Genomic DNA, 26,879 nt, shown 5'->3' on the forward strand with positions numbered 1-26,879 from the left:
CAAAGCCTCAAGATCCATGGCCCAACGCTCGGGAAGACGCCGCAGGCAGAGTCGCAGGGCCGTTCGCGCCAAACCTCCGCGTGTGGGAACCGCTGCCTCGCGAAGAAAAGGACGAACCACCACCGCCCCGCAGTCTGCCGAAGACCAAGCGCGACATCCTGGACACCTACGCCCAGCCGGTCCTGTAAGTCATCATTGCTCTGGGCAAAAACGATGTCACTCGCATCCGCGCCCTTCTGATAGGACCACCCTGCACTCCTTACGCTGGTGGCGTCTTCCGGTTCCTGCTCAAGCGTCCCACGGCCGTTCCCACCAAGTCCCCTTGCGTCAGGCTCATGACCACCGACGCCGATACCTGGATGCGGACGGCGTGGTCTGCCTGAGCTTGCTGGGGACGTGGCCCGGACTGGTTCGGAAGTCGTCGGTGCACAGCATGTGGACGGTGCTCAGAATCGTCCAGTCGCTGATGACCGAAAAACGTCTCCACAACATACCAGCGCCGGTCAGGAGAAAACCGGAATGGTGGGACGCCTAGAATGGCTTCCTGCTCCACGAGACACTCAGAGCCGCCATGTGCAACGAGGACGCGGCCTGCCTGGACGCCTACTCGTCGTCAGTGCTGAAAAAACGTTCTTCTCCAGACCTTCCCGGAGCTCCGCGTCTCACATGTCTCAGGGTCTAGCTGGGGCGAAGGGGCTGATGGCGCGACTGCTGTGCTGATACGAGCGGGTCATGAAGGCCACCGAAGCTGGCTTCTCTGATGGAAAGCCCGAATGACTGGCCTTCGCTCGTCCGCCGCACTCGCGCGTTGAATAAATATGATAGTTTCGTATTCCTCACGTCGAGTTGGTCACTTGGTCCTGGCATAGTTATAAGAAATTGTCCCCTGTTTGATCATAACCTAATGATCTCTCTTCTATAAACGAAGGGAAATAAACCTATCGGTCTATGCGGATCTTTAATATTTCCAAAGGTTGAGATTTATATTTCTCGCCTTTACGTACACCACTACTTTGACGCGGATAGCAGTTGTGCCTGTATTTCTGCGCCTGTTTGAATATCGCCGCAGCCACTTTGACGTGTCCTGAACTAGGCATTCCCTTGAATCGGACACGACGAACAAAAAGTAACACGAGGTGGAAAAGTTGGTATTCAACGCTCTATAGTACCGTTGGACTTCGTGTAACATACCTTAGAAAACGCTTCCTGTGTTAAACGAAATGCAACGTTATACAAGGCGGAGCATGAATTTGTTTCGGCGCATACATCAGGGACAAATGTTTACACATGTGCGTACTAGCGGTAGCCCCGCTATTTCCATTCTTTGGTCATACTCTGAGCACTCACGTGTTCCAAGCTTATCTACTGCACAATTTTCCCAAGGATGGTTATATGTAAAAGCTAACTGTTGAAAATAAATGATTAACTTATTACCACTTCACCACATGGATGGACGGATGGATGCTATGAGTGGCCCCTTTGAAACGGGGCAATGGGTTGTGCCACCAAGCGCTTGTTCTTACTTTGCCTAATGCCCTGCCTATCATTTAAACACACACACACACACATAAAGGATTCCCACCGTCCAACTTTCTGTATCAGTATTGGGACCTTTGTTTTTGTACCATTGTTTGTGGGCTCCCTATTTCTCGACCACCAAACCTCCAATCGCCTTTCACTAATCTCTATTGCGGGCATGTTTACTTCCTATTCTAAAAAAGACATTCCGATAAAATATGTTCCATCATTTCCCTAGCTTTACCTCATCAAGCACATGCTTCTTTTTCTTTGGGGTGGCTCGTGTTATAACTACGCGTTTTAAAACATCTTGATCTCTCTCGCAAAAGAAAAGAGCTTCCCTTTGAATTATCATGAATTGTTCCTTTACTGATATCGCTTTTACCTCTTTGTTAGAACGTTCACAAGCACCGAGAAATTCACAATTCCTGAATTTCGATGCCGCAAGCTCTGTAAGCTCTGGGCTCTTAATTAAAAAAAAGGCGAAAAAGCTTCTAGTTCCCTGCTTTAATATTCACACTACACTCTATTTGCTTAAATCGGTACCTTCAGCAATGCGACGATTCAGACGTATCTAGACACATGAACGGATGACACGCGGACACCCTACTCTTAGACCTGAATACCAAGAAAAGACGGATTTTTTTTTTCTATTTTCGTTGCATGGTGGGTGTGCGTCACATGAGCCCCTACTACGCAGCTTTGAAAACGTGGTTTCGTCTGCAAGGAGGCACAAGTATGCCTTGTTGCGCGCTCGGCTACTCGCCGGAAAAATGTTCCCCCCACTCTCATACCCTGTCCTTAGTGAGAGCCATAAAGCGCTTTTTTTCTTTACTGAATCACCCGAATAACAGCCCTTTAATGGTGCAGACTGTTCTTTCTGCGGAATTTGCCTTCACCGGAAATAAAGGTTTCAAAAGGGGTTCTTTCTAAAAGAATATAGACGTTTCGCTTTTGTCTATGTTTTGAGTGCATTCCGGGCACAAATTTTACTTAGCTTTATATTTCTTGACGTGCGGTGTATAAAGCAGCGCGAACTTAAAGAAAAATGAATGGATAGTGGCACGTTGTTGTCTAAATGCAGTAGCACGCATTTCCTACCAAACTGCTCTTCAAGGAGCTCTGTGTCATCTATTTTATCCGCTTCCCGCATTTGAGTCCTTCGTGCACACATCTGCGCCACGGACCAAGTGAGAGATAGAGAAATTCTAGTGAAAGCGAAAACCATGGTGATTAGCCGGAGGGGCATCTGGCTGCCTACACGTTACCTCATTCGGACAAGGGTAAATGAATTAAGAAGTAAAGCACGTGAAAATAAGGCCGAGGAAACGGGCGACAACTCAGTAATGAGTCGTCATTGTGTGTTCCTTTCGCCACAAAGCGCAGCAACGCGTTTAAATCCGTCCATGCAGATGTCGTTTTGGACAAGAGTCTCAAAATCATTTCTTTTCACAAAGAGTCATCGTTCAGCCTCTTTCAGCTCCTTTGAATGCTTTATATCGGGTCACATAAATACAACACACTCGATGAGCGCGGACAACTCCTGTCAATACGCCGGTCTGAGCAAGCACGCCAGGAGCCGCTAGCAAAGTGACCTTAGCGCGGTCTATCGCTTCAACACAAAAGCGGCGAGAACATAGCGAGCACAATGGTATGAACCGTCTCCAGCGCACTTTCAGGATACGATGCCTGTGACAGCGCGCGGCCGTACAAAGTACGCACTTGTTGGCGGAGCCGAAGCCGCCCCTCTCCCTGCCACACAGCCTACTGGCTTGCTTACATGTTTGGCGCGTGAGATTGAGCTGCGATCGTCAATTCCCTTAGCGCTCGGTTCGAAATTGCGCAGTTGCTGCCGGAGCACAACGCCTCCACCCTCCATCCCTCCCTCTCATTCCCCTGCGGCCTTTCGCGCGACGGAAAACGGCGCGTTTGATCTATGGTAACTATTTATTGTTGTAATGAAATATTCACCCCTGTCCTGATATCATCGGCCTTCCTGCGCACTGTAACTGCTTTAACTGTGTTCTTCCGACATCTATAAAATGTTTCGCGAACTGCGTCTGCTCTCTCTCTCTCTTCTTATGCTTTTTTCCTTTCATCTCCGTCTTTACATTTCTCAGCCATTGCAAAGAACCGTTTCACAAAAGCCCGGCTTATATCACAAAATAGAATGCGCCGAATCGCTACCAAAATCAAAGAACCAACCTTCTTGCGCAGAGGTGGTTTCTTTCCTATAAACATCATTGTCCTCCAACCAACTCTTCAGTTCTCAGCTGGCATGCGTGTGATGTGAATCACTGCGACCGTCTTCTCTATGGTCGTCTTGTTACTTCGCATGGTATTGTGATGACCATGGCATTAACTGCCTCTCTATAGACGAATTATTAAAAATATTCCTTTTCGGATCTTGCTTATTATTTAGTAGTCAACAGGGGACGCTAGTGCAGTACGAATTTTATTCCTAATTTCGAGTAGGAATGTAATAGTCTTGATTACTTCGATTCTTGTCCCCGTACTCTCAAGCCACCTTCGAATCGAAGTTCTTCCTCCACTAAACCCATTTGAGCGCAACGGCAACCCTCAACTGAAGAAGGCGCTATGATTGTCAAGAATTGCTGGGGTATGTCAATGAACCGCAGTGAACATTTCTGTCGTTAGCCGGGGCTGTCATTCACTTTCTTTTAATGTTCCTGTATATGCTCCTAAAATGACGTCAAATTTTCCACCCCACTGCGGAGAAACCAAATTCACAGACGCGATGCCGACACTTAATTCCTCCAATACCAGCAGCATCGCAATCCGCCGCTTCCGTAACATGCATGACATGAATGACATGGCTAGACTAACGGGCATTCAAGACATGCATGCATGGCGTACATGACGTGACATGAATGGCATGGCATATATGTGATGGCATGATAAGCATGACATGACATGAATGCCATGTAGTGATATGAATGATGGATGTCCACGAGCACATACCTCGTGGATCAACCAATTACATGACATGAATGCAGTGATTGAAAAAATTGAACAGTGTCGAGTGATCTGAATGAGCGCGATCGTCTTCTTCAAGGTCAGCTTGTTTCTTCGCGTGGTAACGTGATGATTCTGGCGTTAACTCTCTGTAGCAGAATTATTAAATATATTCCTTCTCATATCTTGCTTATTATTTGCTTATTATTGATCTGGCTTATACGCTTTTAAGTGCGTGAAGTGTAGATCATGAGCGCGTGACGGATGTCTTTACCTCATAGCTCTCAAACAAAATGGTGGACCTTTGAGCAACACTGCTGCCTTTGGGACCGAATACAAGGACACTAATTTCTTCAGTCCAGATGGAGTGTTGACTGGAGAGATATTCCAGAATGCGGGATTTCTCGCTTCTGATTCCACGCATATTCCTTTCTTGCCCCATTCAGCACTGTATGTACGTATGTATACTTATATTGAGCAAAATGATATATTTTTCATCTCCAACCATCAGCTGAACTGCTCAAAATGTTGGTGCTGCGTTATTCCAGACCGTTACTTAGGGCAATAGTCTTTTAAACGCTCAGTGCCATCTTACCTTATCTACGCCGCATAGCCCACCCACCGCGCATATATCTTGCGTATTCTAACAATGTATCACAAGCAAACCATATACATTACCGAGCATGTTAATAAGTGGAGCACTGTGGAGACAAATTTCAATGACAGATGGAGAGTTAAAAATGAGATTGTGGCGTTTTACGTGCCAAAGCCACGATCTGATTATGAGGCACACGGGTGGGGGGGGAGGGGGGTAGAGTAGAATGACAGAATTGCTAAGTGCGTGCGTAGAGTAGAATGACAAAAGTCGAAGTGTGGAAATGCGAAGATGTTTAGTTGTGTTAACAACGGAAAAATTGGGGGAGGGGGGGGGGTGGAGCTGATTCATTCAAGTGGTTGTAAAAAATACGACATAGCAAAGAATCTTTAAGCATGAGTAGATCCTGACAATCCCCAGGAAATAATTTTTCCTTAAAATAGGAAGATGAGTTATACTGTTTTCACGGTTAAAACCAGAGCTAAAAATAATTGGCAAGAAGTAGTGCGCAGAAAGTGAGTTGTATCAATATAGCTAAATTCTAACTAATTGCTTTCATTTTCATTGGTCTTCTTGTACAACACGCTCAGCTTAGTACGAAGCATAGGTTCGGTTCCAAGCCACGGCAGTTGCATTCCGATGGAGAGTTAAGGAAAAAGTATTGTGTACAGTCCTTTTGGTGCGCAGTTAGGAACACTAGGTGGCTAAAACAAATCCAGAGCCCTCCCCTACGGTCCCTCGCATCGTCCACTTTTCAGCTTCTAGACGTCAAACTCTACAATTTCTTACAACCGAACACTTTCCACACTGCTGTGCGCTGGAAGAACTGCACAGCGTTAAGCAAATTTATGGCATCAAGAATAACAGAAAAGATATTGTATGAATGATCTGTTCATTTTGCGTTGACACGTACATATAGCAAGCACAAACGCAGTATACAGAGTGTAATTAAATTACCCCCTTCTTGCATTGAAAGGTTGGAAGGTAAGTTAACAGAAGGTAAGGTAACAGAAGGCACATAAGGTAAATAAATATCCACAGTCACAGCAGACTGCTGAGAGTGGACATAACTTTCTTCTGACTCAGCGAATTTAATTTTACAAGCATCAGCTTACCATAGGCGTTGATTCTCGCCTATATTTAAGCCACAATTACAATTATTTCAATACGTTGAAAAAACTGACTTCATATCAGGAATTGCTTAGGTGGAAAAATACAGTATCGGAACAAATTTGGCCTTAGATACATTTAGATGTACAGAGATAATGCAGGCAAAATTTATAAAAGCTTGACACACACGCGGGTTTCCTTCGTAAGAGCACTTATTTCGTCTCTCATGGCTTGCTCCACGCCGTCGGCGTAACCATGCAGGGCTAGCTGTGTTTTTGCGACGTTCCAACGGTAAGAATAATTGTTCGAGGTTGATGCATAGCGGAGGGTGTGCATGTCCTTCGACACAAAGCCCTTGCGGCAACCCGTCGCCGTAAAGTTTCACGAGCAGTCCGGCACGCGCCGAAAGTCGTGCCTCCACAGGGCTGGAAACTGACGAGGACCGCGCGCTGAAACTCCGGCAGCATTATTATTTTGCTGATGTATCGCCCGCGACTAGAGCCGCAGTGACCATGCGCGGCCCTGTGTTTGCCTATATGTCAGCCGAGCACCATAGGTCCCCTGAGTACCTTCTCACATTAGATTAGCTGAGCATATTCCCACATTATGACAGCCAAGCACGTTCCGACGTTAGGTCAGCCGAGCACGTTCCTGCATTAGATCAGCCGAGCATGTTCCCTCGTTAGATGAGCCCAGCACTTAAGATAGCCGAGTACGTTCCCACGATAGGTCTGCCGAGCACGTTCCCACTTTAGGTCAGCCGAGCATGTTCCCTGGTTAGGTCAGCCTAGCACTTAAGATAACCGAGTACGTTCCCATGATAGGTCAGCCAAGCACGTTCCCACGTTAGGTCTGCCGAGCATGGTTCCACGTAAGATTAGCCCAGCACGTTCCCTCGTTAGGTCAGCCGAGCACGTTCCTACGATGGGTAAGACCAGCACGTTCCCACGTTAGATTAAACGAGCACGTTCCCTCAAAGAATTAACTGAACACATGCTTGCAATAGGTTAGCCGAAGACTTTCCCACATTAGGTTAGCAAATCGCGCAAACCAAGTTTCCTGCTCCGAGCATAACGTTGCGATAAGACCAGTTAGGTTAGCCGCGGCCACTTGCAGTTGGTTGTGCTTGGGAGCACGTTGCTGTGAGCTCAAAGTGCTTTAGGGGCCAGTTTATAAGTCCCGGTGGGGCGCGTTTGGTTTTCTATTTTGTGGAGTTCATGGAAAATTTGTCAACCTATATAGACATCGCACTCACGCTACAGCAAGAATTACTCTTTGCTATCTGTGAGCCAAGAATACCTATTTCCTGGTTTAAGACCGATAAAATTTTTTCACGCAACAACTGTACCCCTACTGCTAAGAAGCAAATATAACTCTTAAGACGAATCACTTTACACCGTTGCCTAACTAGCAACACTTCGCAAACAATATATGCTCAGTAATCAAATTTAGGCAAGTATCTTATGTTCTACTAAATGCAAGCTCCAAATTCAAGGCTCAAAGGCTCTAAACTGACAGCACTTCATCATCGTTAAACCATAAGTGAAATTTTTAGAGCGAGACAACAATGATACTTCATAATAAACAGTTTCTTCGTATTTTTATTTTACTTTACAGCAATATTTGTGCATTATTCGTTGCCTATATTGAGAAGTTCTATATTCAAATTATATGTATTTGAAATTTCACACGTTAATTCAATATTATTCATTGCATATATACAGAACTTCAATTTATCTACGGCCTGCGAAACTTGTCGTGTATTTTTTATCCCTCCCTCTGTACTATTCCTGGGGCTCTATAATGTTAAACTAGTCTAGTTTATATTTATTCTGATTTTCTGGCGTCAAACTTATGTAACCGCCGACGCAAACATCGCCCCACAATTTTGTTTGACTCACCCAATCAAACGCTCTTCTCGTTAATGAGGTCACTTTCGTTCGCTTTCAAAGCGAATAGCATTGTCAATTACGACTGTTTTTTCAAATCTAATTGGCTGAAAATATGCGGAGGGGCGAGCAGAACGCAGAAGTGGAGAGGGTTTCAGTGGGGTCATACTAGCGCAGTGTAAGGAGATAACCGGATGAGGATGGCGCTGGCGGCATTTAGGGTTGGCCCGCTTCCCCTTCCTTACTTCGTGATTGTTGGTCGAAAATCGCGGCGGCGTGCAAGGGAAGGTTAAAAATTCCGGGAAAAAGGATCCTCAACGCAGTAGTGCTGCCAGAGTAATGCTGTACTGGATGCCAAAGGGGCTCGTAAACCTTATATTGCTAGGTAAGTAAAATTACGAGCCATTCCACTCTGTGAAGGCGCATGACCAGCGAAGTTCTTTAGCCCATGACACAGAGGCGACAGAATTTTTAACAAAGGTACGAGCATATTCATTGTCCTGATCGGTGGTAATCGTGACGATAGGTACGCACACACATTCTCGTGTCACCTCTGTTGTTAAATGCGTCCGTCACGTAATATAATAAAGGGCTCATACCCCCTTAAGCAATGGGTAATACCACCGTAAATAAAAAAAATTAACGAGGCCTCCTCCTTACAACGACAGAAGAGAAGTGAAATTCTACTCTGTGATGATGAGCGGCAACGGTGCCTGCTGTGCCAGAATGTGACGATGCTCAAGCCACTGCTGATGATGATAGTTGGTAATAACGATACTGATGATGATAATGATGATGACGCTAGTTTTTTTCTTTCCAATGAATGGCTAACACCCCTTTAAGCAATGAGCATCTGTGGAAGGAGACGACGACGACTTACGCGTGAACTGTGGCACGAGCGCGTTCGCGCGGTTGCGCTGAGGAGCGCCAATCGGCTAGTTCGCGGGTTGTTGGCGGAGGACAGATATGCCCGAGTCATATACAGCTTCACTGTAAAATATTCAGTATACACAAAGCAATCTGTTCTTACCGGCAGCTTCGAGTAGCCAGTGCCAGAGCGATCAGTAGTCAGACATCTGCTATTCCTTTCGGAATGAAGCAGTGTCCGGCTATGCCGAAGAACGTTTAGGTTTGATCGGTCATAATTAATGCAACTTTAATACGTACGTGTCAGTTTGTCGTGGTGAGTATTCCCAGTTTTTTTTTAATTCGCGTGACAGAAAGGCGAAGTGTGCGCAGCCAGAAGGCTTTCGACCCATAGCGGAGAGCTGATGGCGAAAAAGGAATGGTATCAGAAATAGTTATTTTTCTTTTGTTCGGTCTAATCATGCATAATCAGTCGGCACACGTCATGTCATAAGGGTAGTTTTCATTATTTTTGGATCGTCGCGTTACAGGCAGGCGAGGCGGGGGCAGCCCGGAAGATGGTTGGCCAATCGGGGAAGGCTGATCCAGAAATCCCATAGAAACAGCTTGGAATAGCATTACGCTATAGCGGCCCTGGCCGATCCCCTAAACTAGGTTGCGCCGTTTCACTAGTCGTGCTGGTCCCTCGCATCAGTGGCACATGTCCACTTGAGGGCGATACACAAACCTTCGGGTACAACAAAAAAGCCGGCAGATCCCACGCACTGTACGAATCGATGTTATGCGAAGCAGTGTGCGGGCAGTCTACCACATTAATGAAACGACGGTGAGAGCACAAAGACCTAGGCAGCTTTTTCATGACCCACATGACACACGCCTAATGATATTCATGTCATGACCGATCATTTATGTTCGTCATACACTCTTGTCATGTTATGCCAATTTTGCTACATACCAAGTTATTGAAACGACCGTTAGAGCACCATCACCTATGCGGCTAGAAGTATAGATACAGTCAAAGTAGCCAATATTTGCCAGGAAATGCTTCCTCTTTAATTTAAGTATTGTTAATTATTTGAGAACGAAAGTTTATTAAAGGGTAGTTGAAATCAAATGGAAGAAAAATTGGTCAGCACAGATTAATCAAGTTGAATTATTAAATTAATCCTAAAAATATTTCGCGAACAAATAAACAGTATACGTTCTCGATTTAGTAATAAAACGGCGTGGAATCTGAAAGAAAGATACCTACAAGGTCTAGCACACTTTACCGTCGCCGTGCCCAAGATTGGCCATGCCCAAGCCAAATACGAGTGAAATTTCGGTCCGTGAAGACAAAGTGGTTTTTCAAAATCTCTTTGCCCCACAACAGAAAATCGTAGACGAGAGAGCAAGGAATGGTCTCTATTCATCGTTACCTCAAACGGAACAATATAGTAATAGCGCGAGACCAACCTCACATAAATAAAGATTTAATATGGTCTCACGAAAGCAACCCACTGGTTACCAACAAACCAACTTCACCTTCTTCCTTGGAACGGATAAAGCCGCGACGGGATGACAAAGAAGATAATGAAGAAGACACGCGCTCGCATGGCAGCAGGTCCACGCGGCGAACGTCCGAGCTCCGCTGACAGCTCATTGCTAGGTCGTCGACGCAAAGCCGCAAGAACCATGGCCCAACGCTCGGGAAGACGCCGCAGGCAGAGTCGCAGGGCCGTTCACGCCGAACCTCCGCGTGTGGAAACCGACGTTCCACGAAGGAAAGGACGAACCACCACCGCCCCGCTGTCTTCCGAAGACCAAGCGCGACATCCTGGACACCTACGCCCAGCCGGCCCTGTAAGTCATCATTGCTCTGGGCAAAAACGATGTCACCCGCATCCGCGCCCTTCTGCTAGGACCATCCTGCACTCCTTACTATGGTGGCGTCTTCCGGTTCCTGCTCAAGCGTCCCACGGCCATTCCCACCAAGTCCCCTTGCGTCAGGCTCATGACCACCGACGCCGATACCTGGATGGGGACGGCGTGGTCTGCCTGAGCTTGCTGGGGACGTGGCCCGGACTGGTTGGGATGTCGTCGGTGCACAGCATGCGGACGGTGCTCAGAGCCGTCCAGTCGCTGATGACCGAAAAACGTTTCCACAACAAACCAGCGCCGGTCAGGAGAAGACCGGATTGGTGGGACGCCTAGAATGGCTTCCTGCTCCACGAGACACTCAGAGCCGCCATATGCAACGAGGACGCGGCCTGCCTGGACGCCTACTCGTCGTCAGTGCTGAAAAAACGTTCTTCTCCAGACCTTCCCGGAGCTCCGCGTCTCGCATGTCTCAGGGTCTAGCTGGGGCGAAGGGGCTGATGGCGCGACTGCTGTGCTGATACGAGCGGGTCATGAAGGCCACCGAAGCTGGCTTCTCTGATGGAAAGCCCGAATGACTGGCCTTCGCTCGTCCGCCGCACTCGCGCGTTGAATAAATATGATAGTTTTGTATTCCTCACGTCGAGTTGGTCACTTGGTCCTGGCATAGTTATCAGAAATTGTCCCCTGTTTGATCATAAACTAATGATCTCTCTTCTAACGAAGGGAAATAAACCTATCGGTCTATGCGGATCTTTAATATTTACAAAGGATGAGATTTATATTTCTCGCCTTTACGTACACCACTACTTTGGCGCGGATAGCAGTTGTGCCTGTATTTCTGCGCCTGTTTGAATATCGCCGTAGCCACTTTGACATGTCCTGACCCAGGCTTTCCCTTGAATCGGACACTACGAACAAAAAGTAACACGAGGTGGAAAAGTTGGTATTCAACGCTCTATAGTACCGTTGGACTTCGTGTAACATACCTTAGAAAACGCGTCCTGTGTTAAACGAAATGCAACGTTATACTAGGCGGAGCATGAATTTGTTTCGGCGCATACATCAGGGACAAATGCTTACACATGTGCGTACTAGCGGTAGCCCCGCTATTTCCATTCATTGGTCATACTCTGAGCACTCACGTGTTCCAAGCTTATCTACTGCACAATTTTCCGAAGGATGGTTATATGTAAAAGCTAACTGTTGAAAATAAATGATTAACTTATTACCACTTCACCACATGGATGGACGGATGGATGCTATGAGCGGCCCCTTTGAAACGGGGCAATGGGTTGTGCCACCAAGCGCTTGTTCTTACTTTGCCTAATGCCCTGCCTATCATTTAAACACGCACGTACACACACACATAAAGGATTCCCAGCGTCAAACTTTCTGTATCGCTATTGGGACCTTTGTTTTTGTACCATTGTTTGTGGGCTCCCTATTTCTCGACCACCAAACCTCCAATCGCCTTTCACTAATCTCTATTGCGGGCATGTTTACTTCCTATTCTAAAAAAGACATTCCAATAAAATATGTTCCATCATTTCCCTAGCTTTACCTCATCAAGCACATGCTTCTTTTTCTTTGGGGTGGCTCGTGTTATAACTATGCATTTTAAAACATCTTGATCTCTCTCGCAAAAGTAAAGAGCTCCCCTTTGAATTATCATGAATTGTTCCTTTACTGATATCGCTTTTACCTCTTTGTTAGAACGTTCACAAGCACCGAGAAATTCACAATTCCTGAATTTCGATGCCGCAAGCTCTGTAAGCTCTGGGCTCTTAATTAAAAAAAAAGGCGAAAAAGCTTCTAGTTCCCTGCTTGAATATTCACACTACACTGTACTCGCTTAAATCGTTACCGTGCAGCAATGCGACGATTCAGACGAACTTGACACATGAACGGATGACACGCGGACACCCTACTCTTAGACCTGAATGCCAAGAAAAGACGTATTTTTTTTTCTATTTTCGTTGCATGGTGGGTGTGCGTCACATGAGCCCCTACTACGCAGCTTTGAAAACGTGGTTTCGTCTGCAAGGAGGCACAAGTATGCCTTGTTGCGCGTTCGGCTACTCGCCGGAAAAATGTTCCCCCCACTCTCATACCCTATCCTTAGTGAGAGCCATAAAGCGCTTTTTTTCTTTACTGAATCACCCGAATAACAGCCCTTTAATGGTGCAGACTGTTCTTTCTGCGGAATTTGCCTTCACCGGAAATAAAGGTTTCAAAAGGGGTTCTTTCTAAAAGTATATAGACGTTTCGCTTTTGTCTATGTTTTGAGTGCATTCCGGGCAGAAATTTTACTTAGCTTTATATTTCTTGACGTGCGGTGTATCCCGATCCCCCTGCGGCCTTTCGCGCGACGGAAAACGGCGCGTTTGATCTCTGCTTTCTTCGTTCACACGCGAAAGAATTAGCCGCAATCGTCGTCTTCTCTCTCGGGCTTTTTACCTCGCACATACAGCATGCGACGCGTGGTGACTGTGATATCACACGTGTACTCTATACGGAACATCACGGCGACGGCGAGAAAAGCTCTTGGAGTGTCCATATAATTGAAATCGGTATAAAAATGAATGTAAAGTAGTAAAATAAAAATTAAAACCGGCCAAGCGACTCATATGCACCCGCCTTAAGTAAACGAAGTTCATCTCTACTGCGTAATAAGAACACCACGCAATACACACGCATATCATCTTTCAGGTAGTACTGAAATCAAACACCTAACCTACACAGACTTCACTAGAACCTACAAGTCAAATTAATGATATGGCTGTTTAGAAGGAACTGCTGTAGGCCTGTCCAAGCCTAATGGTTTGTAGCTGGGCATGACCATAAACTAATTATTGTTGTAATGAAATATTCACCCCTGTCCTGATATCATCGGCCTTCCTGCGCACTGTAACTGCTTTAACTGTGTTCTTCCAACATCTATAAAATGTTTCGCGAACTGCGCCTGCTCTCTCTCTTCTTATGCTTTTTTCCTTTCATCTCCGTCTTTACATTTCTCAGCCATTGCAAAGAACCGTTTCACAAAAGCCCGGCTTATATCACAATATAGAATGCGCCGAATCGCTACCAAAATCATAGAACCAACCTTCTTGCGCAGAGGTAGTTTCTTTCCTATAAACATCATTGTCCTGCAACCAACTCTTCAGTTCTCATCTGGCATACGTGTGATGTGAATCACTGCGACCGTTTTCTCTATGGTCGTCTTGTTACTTCGCATGGTATTGTGATGACCATGGCATTAACTGCCTCTCTATAGACGAATTATTAAAAATATTCCTTTTCGGATCTTGCTTATTATTTAGTAGTCAACAAGGGACGCTAGTGTAGTACGAATTTTATTCCTAATTTCGAGCAGGAATGTAATAGTCTTGATTACTTCGATTCTTGTCCCCGTACTCTCAAGCCACCTTCGAATCGAAGTTCTTCCTCCACTAAACCCATTTGAGCGCAACGGCAACCCTCAACTGAAGAAGGCGCTATGATTGTCAAGAATTGCTGGGGTATGTCAATGAACCGCAGTGAACATTTCTGTCGTTAGCCGGGGCTGTCATTCACTTTCTTTTAATGTTCCTGTATATGCTCCTAAAATGACGTCAAATTTTCCACCCCACTGCGGAGAAACCAAATTCACAGACGCGATGCCGACACTTAATTCCTTCAATACCAGCAGCATCGCAATCCGCCGCTTCCGTAACATGCATGACATGAATGACATGGCTAGACTAACGGGCATTCAAGACATGCATGCATGGCGTACATGACGTGACATGAATGGCATGGCATATATGTGATGGCATGATAAGCATGACATGACATGAATGCCATGTAGTGATATGAATGATGGATGTCCACGAGCACATACCTCGTGGATCAACCTATTACATGACATGAATGCTGTGATTGAAAAAATTGAACAGTGTCGAGTGATCTGAATGAGCGCGATCGTCTTCTTCAAGGTCAGCTTGTTTCTTCGCGTGGTAATGTGATGATTCTGGCGTTAACTCTCTGTAGCAGAATTATTAAATATATTCCTTTTCATATCTTGCTTATTATTTGCTTATTGTAGATCTGGCTTATACGCTTTTAAGTGCGTGAAGTGTAGATCATGAGCGCGTGAGGGATGTCTTTACCTCATAGCTCTTAAACAAAATGTTGGACCTTTGAGCAACTCTGCTGCCTTTGGGATCGAATACAAGGACACTAATTTCTTCAGTCCAGATGGAGTGTTGACTGGAGAGATACTCCAGAATGCGGGATTACTCGCGTCTGATTCCACGCATATTCCTTTCTTGCCCCATTCAGCACTGTATGTACGTATGTATACTTATATTGAGCAAAATGACATATTTTTCATCTCCAACCATCAGCTGAACTGCTCAAAATGATGGTGCTGCGTTATTCCAGACCGTTACTTAGGGCAATAGTCTTTTAAACGCTCAGTGCCATCTTACCTTATCTACGCCGCATAGCCCACCCACCGCGCATATATCTTGCGTATTCTAACAATGTATCACAAGCAAACCATATACATTACCGAGCATGTTAATAAGTGGAGCGCTGTGGTGACAAATTTCAATGACAGATGGAGAATTAAAAATGAGATTGTGGTGTTTTACGTGCCAAAGCCACGATCTGATTATGAGGCACACGGGGGGGGGGGGGGGGGGGTAGAGTAGAATGACAGAATTGCTAAGTGCGTGCGTAGAGTAGATTGACAAAAGTCGAAGTGTGGAAATGCGAAGATGTTTAGTTGTGTTAACGACGGAAAAATTGGGGGAGGGGGGGGTGGAGCTGATTCATTCAAGTGGTTGTAAAAAATACGACATAGCAAAGAATCTTTAAGCATGAGTAGATCCTGACAATCCCCAGGAAATAATTTTTCCTTAAAATAGGAAGATGAGTTATACTGTTTTGACGGTTAAAACCAGAGCTAAAAATAATTGGCACGAAGTAGTGCGCAGAAAGTGAGTTGTATCAATATAGCTAAATTCTAACTAATTGCTTTCATTTTCATTGGTTTTCTTGTACAACACGCTAAGCTTAGTACGAAGCCATAGGTTCGGTTCCAAGCCACGGCAGCTGCATTCCGATGGAGACTTAAGGCAAAAAGTATTGTGTACCGTCCTTTTGGTGCGCAGTTAGGAACACTAGGTGGCTAAAACAAATCCAGAGCCCTCCCCTACGGTCCCTCGCATCGTCCACTTTTCAGCTTCTAGACGTCAAACTCTACAATTTCTTACAACCAAACACTTTCCACACTGCTGTGCGCTGGAAGAACTGCACAGCGTTAAGCAAATTTATGGCATCAAGAATAACAGAAAAGATATTGTATGAATGATCTGTTCATTTTGCGTTGACACGTACATATAGCAAGCACAAACGCAGTATACGGAGTGTAATTAAATTACCCCCTTCTTGCATTGAAAGGTTGGAAGGTAAGTTAACAGAAGGTAAGGTAACAGAAGGCACATAAGGTCAATAAATATCCACAGTCACAGCAGACTGCTGAGAGTGGACATAACTTTTTTCTGACTCAGCGAATTTAATTTTACAAGCATCAGCTTACCATAGGCGTTGATTCTCGCCTATATTTAGGCCACAATTACAATTATTTCAATACGTTGAAAAAACTGACTTCATATCAGGAATTGCTTAGGTGGAAAAATACAGTATCGGAACAAATTTGGCCTTAGATACATTTAGAAGTACAGAGATAACGCAGGCAAAATTTATAAAAGCTTGACACACACGCGGGTTTCCTTCGTAAGAGCACTTATTTCGTCTCTCATGGCTTGCTACACGCCGTCGGCGTAACCATGCAGGGCTAGCTGTGTTTTTGCGACGTTCCAACGGTAAGAATAATAGTTCGAGTTTGATGCATAGCGGAGGGTGTGCATGTCCTTCGACACAAAGCCCTTGCGGCAACCCGTCGCCGTAAAGTTTCACGAGCAGTCCGGCACGCGCCGAAAGTCGTGCCTCCACAGGGCTGGAAACTGACGAGGACCGCGCGCTGAAACTCCGGCAGCATTATTATTTTGCTGATGTATCGCCCGCGACTAGAGCCGCAGTGACCATGCGCGGCCCTGTGGTTGCCTATACGTCAGCCGAGCACCATAGGTCCCCTGAGTACCTTCTCACATTAGATTAGCTGAGCATATTCCCACATTATGACAGCCAAGCACGTTCCGACGTTATGTCAGCCGAGCACGTTCCTGCATTAGATCAGCCGAGCATGTTCCCTCGTTAGATGAGCCCAGCACTTAAGATAGCCGAGTACGTTCCCATGATAGGTCAGCTGAGCACGTTCCCACGTTAGGTCTGCCGAGCATGGTTCCACGTAAGATTAGCCCAGCACGTTCCCTCGTTAGGTCAGCCGAGCACGTTCCTACGATGGGTAAGACCAGCACGTTCCCACGTTAGATTAAACGAGCACGTTCCCTCAAAAAATTAACTGAGCACATGCTTACAATAGGGAAGCCGAAGACTTTCCCACATTAGGTTAGCATATCACGCAAACCAAGTTTCCTGCTCCGAGCATAACGTTGCGATAAGACCAGTTAGGTTAGCCGCGACCACTTGCAGTTGGTTGTGCTTGGGAGCACGTTGCTGTGAGCTCAAAGTGCTTTAGGGGCCAGTTTATAAGTCCCGGTGGGGCGCGTTTGGTTTTCTATTTTGTGGAGTTCATGGAAAATTTGTCAACCTATATAGACATCGCACTTACGCTGCAGCAAGAATTACTCTTTGCTATCTGTGAGCCAAGAATACCTATTTCCTGGTTTAAGACTGATAAAAATTTTTTCACGCAACAACTGTACCCCTACAGCTAAGAAGCAAATATAACTCTTAAGACAAATCACATTACACCGTTACCTAACTAGCAACACTTCGCAAACAATATATGCTCAGTAATCAAATTTAGGCAAGTATCTTATGTTCTACTAAATGCAAGCTCCAAATTCAAGGCTCAAAGGCTCTAAACTGACAGCACTTCATCATCGTAAAACCATAAGTGAAATTTTTAGAGCGAGACAACAATGATACTTCATAATAAACAGTTTCTTCGTATTTATATTTTACTTTACAGCAATATTTGTGCATTATTCGTTGCCTATATTGAGAAGTTCTATATTCAAACTATATGTATTTGAAATTTCACACGTTAATTCAATATTATTCATTGCATATATACAGAACTTCAATTTATCTACGGCCTGCGAAACTTGTCGTGTATTTTTTTAATCCCTCCCTCTGTACGATTCCTGGGACTCTATAATGTTAAACTATCCTAGTTTATGTTTCTTCTGATTTTCTGGCGTCAAACTTATGTAACCGCCGACGCAAACATCGCCCCACAATTTTGTTTGACTCACCCAATCAAACGCTCTTCTCGTTAATCAGGTCACTTTCGTTCGCTTTCAAAGCGAATAGCATTGTCAATTACGACTGTTTTTTCAAATCTAATTGGCTGAAAATATGCGGAGGGGCGAGCAGAACGCAGAAGTGGAGAGGGTTTCAGTGGGGTCATACTAGCGCAGTGTAAGGAGATAACCGGATGAGGATGGCGCTGGCGGCATTTAGGGTTGGCCCGCTTCCCCTTCCTTACTTCGTGATTGTTGGTCGAAAATCGCGGCGGCGTGCAAGGGAAGGTTAAAAATTCCGGGAAAAAGGATCCTCAACGCAGTAGTGCTGCCAGAGTAATGCTGTACAGGATGCCAAAGGGGCTCGTAAACCTTATACTGCTAGGTAAGTAAAATTACGAGCCATTCCGCTCTGTGAAGGCGCATGACCAGCGAAGTTCTTTAGCCCATGACACAGAGGCGACAGAATTTTTAACAAAGGTACGAGCATATTCATTGTCCTGATCGCTGGTAATCGTGACGATAGGTACGCACACACATTCTCGTGTCACCTCTGTTGTTAAATGCGTCCGTCACGTAATATAATAAATGGCTCATACCCCCTTAAGCAATGGGTAATACCGCCGTAAATAAAAAAATAAACGAGGCCTCCTCCTTACAACGACAGAAGAGAAGTGAAATTCTACTCTGTGATGATGAGCGGCAACGGTGCCTGCTGTGCCAGAATGTGACGATGCTCAAGCCACTGCTGATGATGATAGTTGGTAATAACGATACTGATGATGATAATGATGATGACGCTAGTTTTTTTCTTTCCAATGAATGGCTAACACCCCTTTAAGCAATGAGCATCTGTGGAAGGAGAGGACGACGACTAACGCGTGAACTGTGGCACGAGCGCGTTCGCGCGGTTGCGCTGAGGAGCGCCAATCGGCTAGTTCGCGGGTTGTTGGTGGAGGACAGATATGCCCGAGTCATATACAGCTTCACTGTAAAATATTCAGTATACACAAAGCAATCTGTTCTTACCGGCAGCTTCGAGTAGCCAGTGCCAGAGCGATCAGTAGTCAGACATCTGCTATTCCTTTCGGAATGAAGCAGTGTCCGGCTATGCCGAAGAACGTTTAGGTTTGATCGGTCATAATTAATGCAACTTTATGCGTACGTGTCAGTTTGTCGTGGTGAGTATTCCCAGTTATTTTTTTTAATTCGCGTGACAGAAAGGTGAAGTGTGCGCAGCCAGAAGGCTTTCGACCCATAGCGGAGAGCTGATGGCGAAAAAGGAATGGTATCAGAAATAGTTATTTTTCTTTTGTTCGGTCTAATCATGCATAATCAGTCGGCACACGTCATGTCATAACGGTAGTTTTCATTATTTTTGGATCGTCGCGTTACAGGCAGGCGAGGCGGGGGCAGCCCGAAAGATGTTTGGCCAATCGGGGAAGGCTGATCCAGAAATCCGATAGAAACAGCTTGGAATAGCATTACGCTATAGCGGCCCTGGCCGATCCCCTAAACAAGGTTGCGCCATTTCACTAGTCGTGCTGGTCCCTCGCATCAGTGGCACATGTCCACTTGAGGAGGATTCACAAACTTTCGGGTACAACAAAAAGCCGGCAGATCCCACACACTGTACGAATCGATGTTATGCGAAGCAGTGTGCGGGGAATCTACCACATTAATGAAACGACCATGAGAGCACAAAGTCCTAGGCAGCTTTTTCATGACCCACATGACACACGCATAATGATATTCATGTCATGACCGATCATTTATGTTCGTCATACACTCTTGTCATGCTATGCCAATTTTGCTACATATCAAGATAACGAAACGACCGTTAGAGCCCCATGACCTTTGCGGATAGATGTATAGATGCAGTCAAAGTCGCAAATATTTGCCACGAAATGCTTCCCCTTTAATTTAAGTATCGAATAATAATAATAATAATAATATTTGGGGTTTTACGTGCCAAAACCACTTTCTGATTATGAGGCACGCCGTAGTGGAGGACTCCGGAAATTTTGACGACCTGGAGTTCTTTAACGTGTACCTAAATCTAAGCACATGGGTGTTTTCGCATTTCGCTCCCATCGAAATGCGGCCGCCGTGGCCGGGATTCGATCCCGCGACCTCGTGCTCAGCAGCCCAACACCATAGCCACTGAGCAACCACGGCGGGTAAGTATTGAAGAAGTATATGAGTTTAATAAAGGGTAGTTAAAATCAAATGAAAGAAGAATTGTTCAGCGCAGATTAATTAAGTTGAATAAATAAATTAATCCTAAAAATATTTCGCGAATAAACAAACAGTATACGTTCTCGATTTAGTAATGGGCCTTCGCGCAAGAAATCGTGCAGACACACCTCGCTCGACCGGGCGGGCAGAGTCACCCAGAGTACCGCGGGGCTCCCAACGAGGAGCTGGACGCGGACTTTCTCGTGCAGGAAATTAGAACGGTCCTCCAGCTATTGAACACCAAGTCGGCACCTGGTCCTGACGGTATCACCAACAGAATCCTGAGGAACCTGAACGACGACGCCATCGAGAAGCTTTGCGTGTACATCAACGCGTGCTGGAAGGAGGGCCGAATTCCGCAAGAGTGGAAGACCGCGGACGTTGCACTCATACCAAAGCCTGGCAAACCGCTAGAAGTCCGAAACATGAGGCCGATCTCCCTCACGTCCTGCGTCGGGAAAGTGATGGAGCATGCCTGCCTCAACAGGGTGACGACGCTCCTCCAGAAGCAGGACGCATTCGGCACCTACATCATTGGTTTCCGGAAGGGACTTTCCACGCAGGACGCCATGCTGCAGATCAAGGAACAGGTCGTGAACGCTCCGAGCACGCACGTGCGCGCCCTGCTCGGGCTAGACCTCAAGAGCGCCTTCCACACTGTGAAGCACATGGCCATACTGGACAAGATTCCACCGATATGTCACAAGCTTCCTGAATGGGCGCGAGGCGACAGTCAAGATCGATGGGGCCCCGCCACGAACGGTCTGAATGGGTGGTGCGGGAACGCCGCAGGGCTCCGTACTCTCCCCCATGCTTTTCAACCTCGTCATGATCGGCCTGCCGGAGCGTCTTGACGCGATAGAGGGCATCAATCACACAATCTACATAGATGACGTGATGGTGTGGACCACGGAGAACACGAGCGTCGGCGAAATGCAAGACCGGCTGCAGCGGGCCGTCCGGGAGCTGGAGCGGCACCTCGAATACGCGGGACTCGTCTGCTCACCCGGCAAGTCGGAGATCCTGCTCCACAGACCACGCAAGAAAGGACCCCTCCCGCAGGGCATGCTAGACGCCCGTCGTTTGGGCGTCCGCGTCACGACGAGGGAGGGGACCCGAATACCGACGGTATCCAAGTTGCGAGTGCTCGGCCTGTGGCTGGAAGAGAACGGTGCCAACCGTGAACTGGTTGCCCGACTGCAGAAGAGAGTGGTCGCCGCCACATACCTCGTGCGGCGGGTCGCGAACAAGAGAAAAATAATTAAGGACGACAACGTTACGAGGCTGATACAGGCGTACTCGCTGTGCCATATAGCGTACGTCGCCACGTACGCCGACTGGAACACGAGCGAAACCGACATGCTGAACGTGACGATCAGCAGGACGTTCAAGACCGCCCTGGGAGTACCCCCAGTAAACGCCAACCCACAGGCTCCTCGAGCTGGGCGTACACAACACGCTCGAGGTGATCGCCGAGGCGCAGTGAATCGCGCAGCTGGACAGGCTGTCGAGCACCAGAACGGGAAGATGAATCCTAGACGTGCTCGGGATTCGATATCACGAGGTGCGGGGACTGAAGGAAACACTGTAACCGGAAGTCAGGGGTACCATACAGACGGAAAAACTGCCGAAGAACATGCACCCGGTGCATGACGTGCAAAGACGCAAACGCAGGGCGGTAGCAATCCTCAAGGAGCACGGAAGACGAGAAGGCGTCCTCTTCATCGATGCAGCCAGGTACCCGCGGCCAGTCGGTGACTGTGATGGCGACGAGGGACGTCGTTCACCACCGCCGCTACAACGGAATGTGCGAGACAAACCGGAGTTACCAACACCACCATCACTACTATTACTACGACGAAAACGGTAACAGCAACAACGGTAACATCGACGCGGCCGGCCGACGGTGGCGGGGTCCGCCTTCTCCATGGCAGTCGTAGATATGAAGGGAAGGATTCGAGTCACGGCATCAGCGAGGCTGCCGTCGGCCGAAGCAGCAGAGTAGATGGCCATAGCCCTCGCGGTACTCCAAGGAGGAGCGGAGGATAGCCTGATCATTAGCGACTTCAAATCAGCGATTCGAAACTACACTAAAGGTTGGGTGTCCGCGGATGTGGCGCGCATGCTCAACGCCAGGGCCGGGGACTTCGGGTCCGGCACGATTACAAACAAGTCCCTCATGTGGCTCCCCGCGCACGTCGTGGAGCTTGGCACTAGCAACAACAACAACAGCCGCGACAACAACGACAACAACAATGCTAACGGCCGAAGACACACCGACACTCCACCCAACCACAACGAGCGCACCCACCTCGTAGCGAGGCAGCTTACCCCGCCTCAACGCTGTCACCCAGAGGGCAGCCGCTGCCGTTATTGTGCGGGACCCCAGCGGAGGAGTGACGGCGACGGCGGCGGCCACCCCGTCCGACGCCACCGCTGTCGTTACCAAATCCACCGCTGTCGACGCCACCGCTGTCGTTACAAATCGCGGCAGATGGAGCTGGGGATCATGGGGACGCCGACCGCGATGTCGAGAAGCTTTCGGCAACGTACTGAGAGGTGCTTGGTCACTACAGGAAGGAAGGAAGGAAATATCCACAACCCCACGGGCGGCTGGACAGGTCGCAGGCGGTCCCAGACGGTTGCAGGCGGAGACTTTCACCTACCCCTACCACCTGCACCATCTGTGGCCCGCGCTGCACCCGTCGCCCGGCTGCCCGTGGTGCGAGCACGAACGGACCGATATGACCCATGTGCTTTGGAAATGCCAACGCCATGAGGAAGAAGGACCAGGAGGAAGGGGGACGACAACAGCAGGATCCTCTGAAGCGGGGTGCCTCGCTGAGAATATGGCAAGCCGCCCTTCTCAGCGAGGCACCCGAAGACCAGGAGTGGGCCGCCCAGCGGGCCAGGGCCGTTGCCGAGGATCTCGGAAGATTTTCCTCGGGCGATGGACGCCTGGCAGCCTAGCTCTGGGCACCAACAGCAATAACCATTGGACAAATAAAGTTTATTCCTACCCTATTCTATATAGTAATAAAACCGCGTGGAATCAGAAAATAAGGTACCTACAAGGTCCAGCACACTTTACTGTCGCACTGCCAAAGATTCGTTGCGCCTAAGCCAAATACGAGCGCAATTTGTGCCCGTGATGACAAAGCGGCTTTTCATCATCATCATCATTATCATCATCATCATCATCATCATCATTTATTGACCCTTAAAGGCCCCTGTTGGGGTATTACGTAAGGGGGGAGCATACATAAGAAAAATAAACGTACAAACAGTCATGACTGAAGTAAGAAACAATAAGAATAAACATTCAGAAGGGCAAAGAAGGTGCAATCAAATGAATGTCAAACACGAAAAGTAATAACCAATGCACTCAAAAAAGTGTGATGTAGTAAAAAGTAAAATCCATTAAGCATCAATACTCAGAAAGTTCGTTAGTATGTTTCGAAACTTGGTAGGGTTACGTTCGATTACTACGCGGTCCGGTAAACTATTCGATTCTGCAATAGCTACCGGCAAGAAAGAGCTGTTGAAGGATTTAGTAGAGCCATGAAGACGTTGAATACTGAGGTTGTTTGAGAGACGGCGTGAAGTACGGTTGGGTGGCAAGAGAAGTGTCTCGCGTAAATGCAGGAAATTATAATAGAGCTTTTGAAAGAGACGTAAGCGTGAGATTTTTCGGCGGTGTGCTAATGATTGGATGTGGAGGGATGATTTGATGTTTCTAACACTTAGCCGATAGTCGTACTGGGATGTAATAAACCGGGCTGCGCGATTTTGGACGACTTCCAGTAGCTCAACAAGGTACGCTTGATGGGGATTCCATATTGCCGACGCGAATTCCAGTTTAGTACGGATAAATGTTTCATATGCTAGTTGACGGATCACAGGGGGTGATGATGATAGTGACCGTCTTTTGAATCCCAGGGATCGATTAGTGGCAGTAACCAGATTTTGGATATGTTCTGACCATGTAAGCTTGCTAGTGAAGGTGATACCAAGGTATCTGTATGATTGAACCAGCTCAATAGGAAGGGAATGTAAAGAGTAAGAGTATGACATGAAAGAGTGTTTCCGCGATACGCGCATGAACTTACATTTTTTTGCGTTTAACTGCATTAGCCACTCTGTGCACCATTTTTCAATTGTAGTGAGGTCACGCTGTAAAAGCAACTGATCATTCTATAAGTTTATACGGCGGTACAGCACGCAGTCACCGGCAAAGAGCCGGATGGATGACGAAATACCAGAGGGGAGGTCATTAATGAAAATTAAAAACAAAAGGGGTCCAAGGACTGAACCTTCCGGTACTCCAGATAATGCTTCGGTGACTGTAGAGTGACGGTGTCCAATCACTGTAAACTGTGATCGGCCAACCAGGAAGCACCGGATCCAGGACGTGATTAGAGGATGGAGATACAAGCTGTTCACTTTGATCATTAGTCGTTCGTGAGGCACATGGTCAAAGGCTTTCGAAAAGTCTAGATAAATTACGTCTGTTTGGAAGAAAGAATCAAGGTTTAAATGGAGGTCAGTAGTGAATTCAAAGAGTTGAGTTTCACAAGAGTGACCTGGTCGGAAGCCATGCTGGTTGCAGAAAAGGAAAGAGTTAGCTTCAAGATGAGAGGAAACATGAGAATAGATTATATGTTCAAGAAGTTTGCAGGCAATGCAGGTGAGTGATATCGGGCGATAATTCGATGGATCAGTTCTGTCGCCACTTTTGAAAACCGGGAAAACCTTGCTTAACTTCTAGTCGTTAGGAATGGTACTGGTAGTTATGGACTGCGTAAAGATGATTTGCAGAATCTTACTAGTAAGCACCTTAGTGCTTTTGACGACTTTAGCGGGAACGTTATCCGGGCCGTGAGCACTGGAGATCTTGATATTATCGATGAGGGCCAAAATGCCTTCAGATGTGACGTCAATTGAAGGCATGCAGGAAAAGTTGCAGTCAGGAAGGGTACTGTTACCCAAGGCGGGTTCTTAAGTGAAAACGGAAGAGAAATAAGAATTCATGACATCGGATCGTGGATCAGTAGAGACAGGTGATCCATCAGGATATGACAAAGTTATATTGTGAGAAGTGCTGCGGTTTGTAGGTAAATGTTTTCAAAATTTCTGTGGGTTTTCACAAAGGATACTAAGAAGGTCGATATGAAAAAAATTCTTTTTTGATTGCCGTAACAAATTATTGTATTGGCGGAGGCATGTGAAATATTTTTCTCATTTGGAATCGCAGTCCGAAAGTTTAGCCGCCCCTTTTCTGTTTCGCAGACTAGAAAATCGTAGACAAGAGATTAAGAAACGGTCTGTTTTCATCTTCATCGTAAACAGAGCAATATGTTATTAGCGCAAGACTCTCCTAGCACAAATAAAATTTTTAAATGGTACAAAACAGCAACCTAGAGGTTACAAGTTTTTGTTCTCATTTTCTAGTGAAGTATCGACCAACCAACTTCGCCTTCTTCCTCGGAACGGGTAAAGTCCCGACGTGATGACAAAGAAGATAATGAAGAAGACACGCGCTCGCATGGCAGCAGGTCCACGCGGCGAACGTCCGAGCTCCGCTGACAGCTCATTGCTAGGTCGTCGACGCAAAGCCGCAAGAACCATGGCCCAACGCTCGGGAAGACGCCGCAAGCAGAGTCGAAGCGTCGTTCACGCCGAACCTCCGCGTGTGGAAACCGACGTTCCACGAAGGAAAGGACGAACCACCACCGCCCCGCTGTCTGCCGAAGACCAAGCGCGACATCCTGGACATCTACGCCCAGCCGGTGCTGTAAGTCATCATTGCTCTGGGCAAAAACGATGTCACTCGCATCCGCGCCCTTCTGCTAGGACCATCCTGCACTCCTTACGATGGTGGCGTCTTCCGGTTCCTGCTCAAGCGTCCCACGGCCATTCCCACCAAGTCCGCTTGCGTCAGGCTCATGACCACCGACGCCGGGACCTGAATGCGGACGGCGTGGTCTGCCTGAGCTTGCTGGGGACGTGGCCCGGACTGGTTCGGATGTCGTCGGTGCACAGCATGTGGACGGTGCTCAGAGCCGTCCAGTCGCTGATGACCGAAAAATGTTTTCACGACAAACCAGCGAGACAATCAGAGCCACCATGTGCGACGAGGACGAGGCCTGCTTGGACGCCCACTCCTCGTCAGAGCTGAGAAAAGTCCTTCTCCAGACCTTCCCGGAGCTCCGCGTCTCGCAAGTCTCAGGGTCTTGCTGAGGCGAACGGGCTGATGGCGCGACTGCAGTGCTGATACGAGCGGGTCATGAAGGTCTGCGAATCTGGCTTCTCTGACGGAAAGCCCGACTGACTGGTCTTGGCTCGTCCGCCGCACTCACGCGTAGAATAAAAATGATAGTTTCGTATTCCTCACATCGACTTGTTCACTTGGTCCTGGCATAGTTATCAGAAATTTCCCCTGTTTGATCA

At 47.1% G+C, this 26,879-nt stretch overlaps 1 protein-coding gene across 1 annotated transcript; it reads left to right on the forward strand.

The window, feature by feature from the left end:
* The first annotated feature begins 571 nt into the window (after positions 1–571).
* Positions 572–26,398, forward strand: LOC142579099 (uncharacterized). Its single transcript, XM_075689009.1, has 4 exons — positions 572–616; positions 20,552–21,191; positions 21,319–21,876; positions 26,283–26,398. The coding sequence occupies exons 1-4, from the start codon at positions 572–574 to the stop codon at positions 26,396–26,398; spliced, it is 1,359 nt and encodes a 452-aa protein (XP_075545124.1).
* Positions 26,399–26,879: the final 481 nt, after the last annotated feature.

Source organism: Dermacentor variabilis, chromosome 1, assembly GCF_050947875.1.
Source record: "Dermacentor variabilis isolate Ectoservices chromosome 1, ASM5094787v1, whole genome shotgun sequence".
NCBI classification, from domain to species: Eukaryota; Metazoa; Arthropoda; class Arachnida; order Ixodida; family Ixodidae; genus Dermacentor; species Dermacentor variabilis.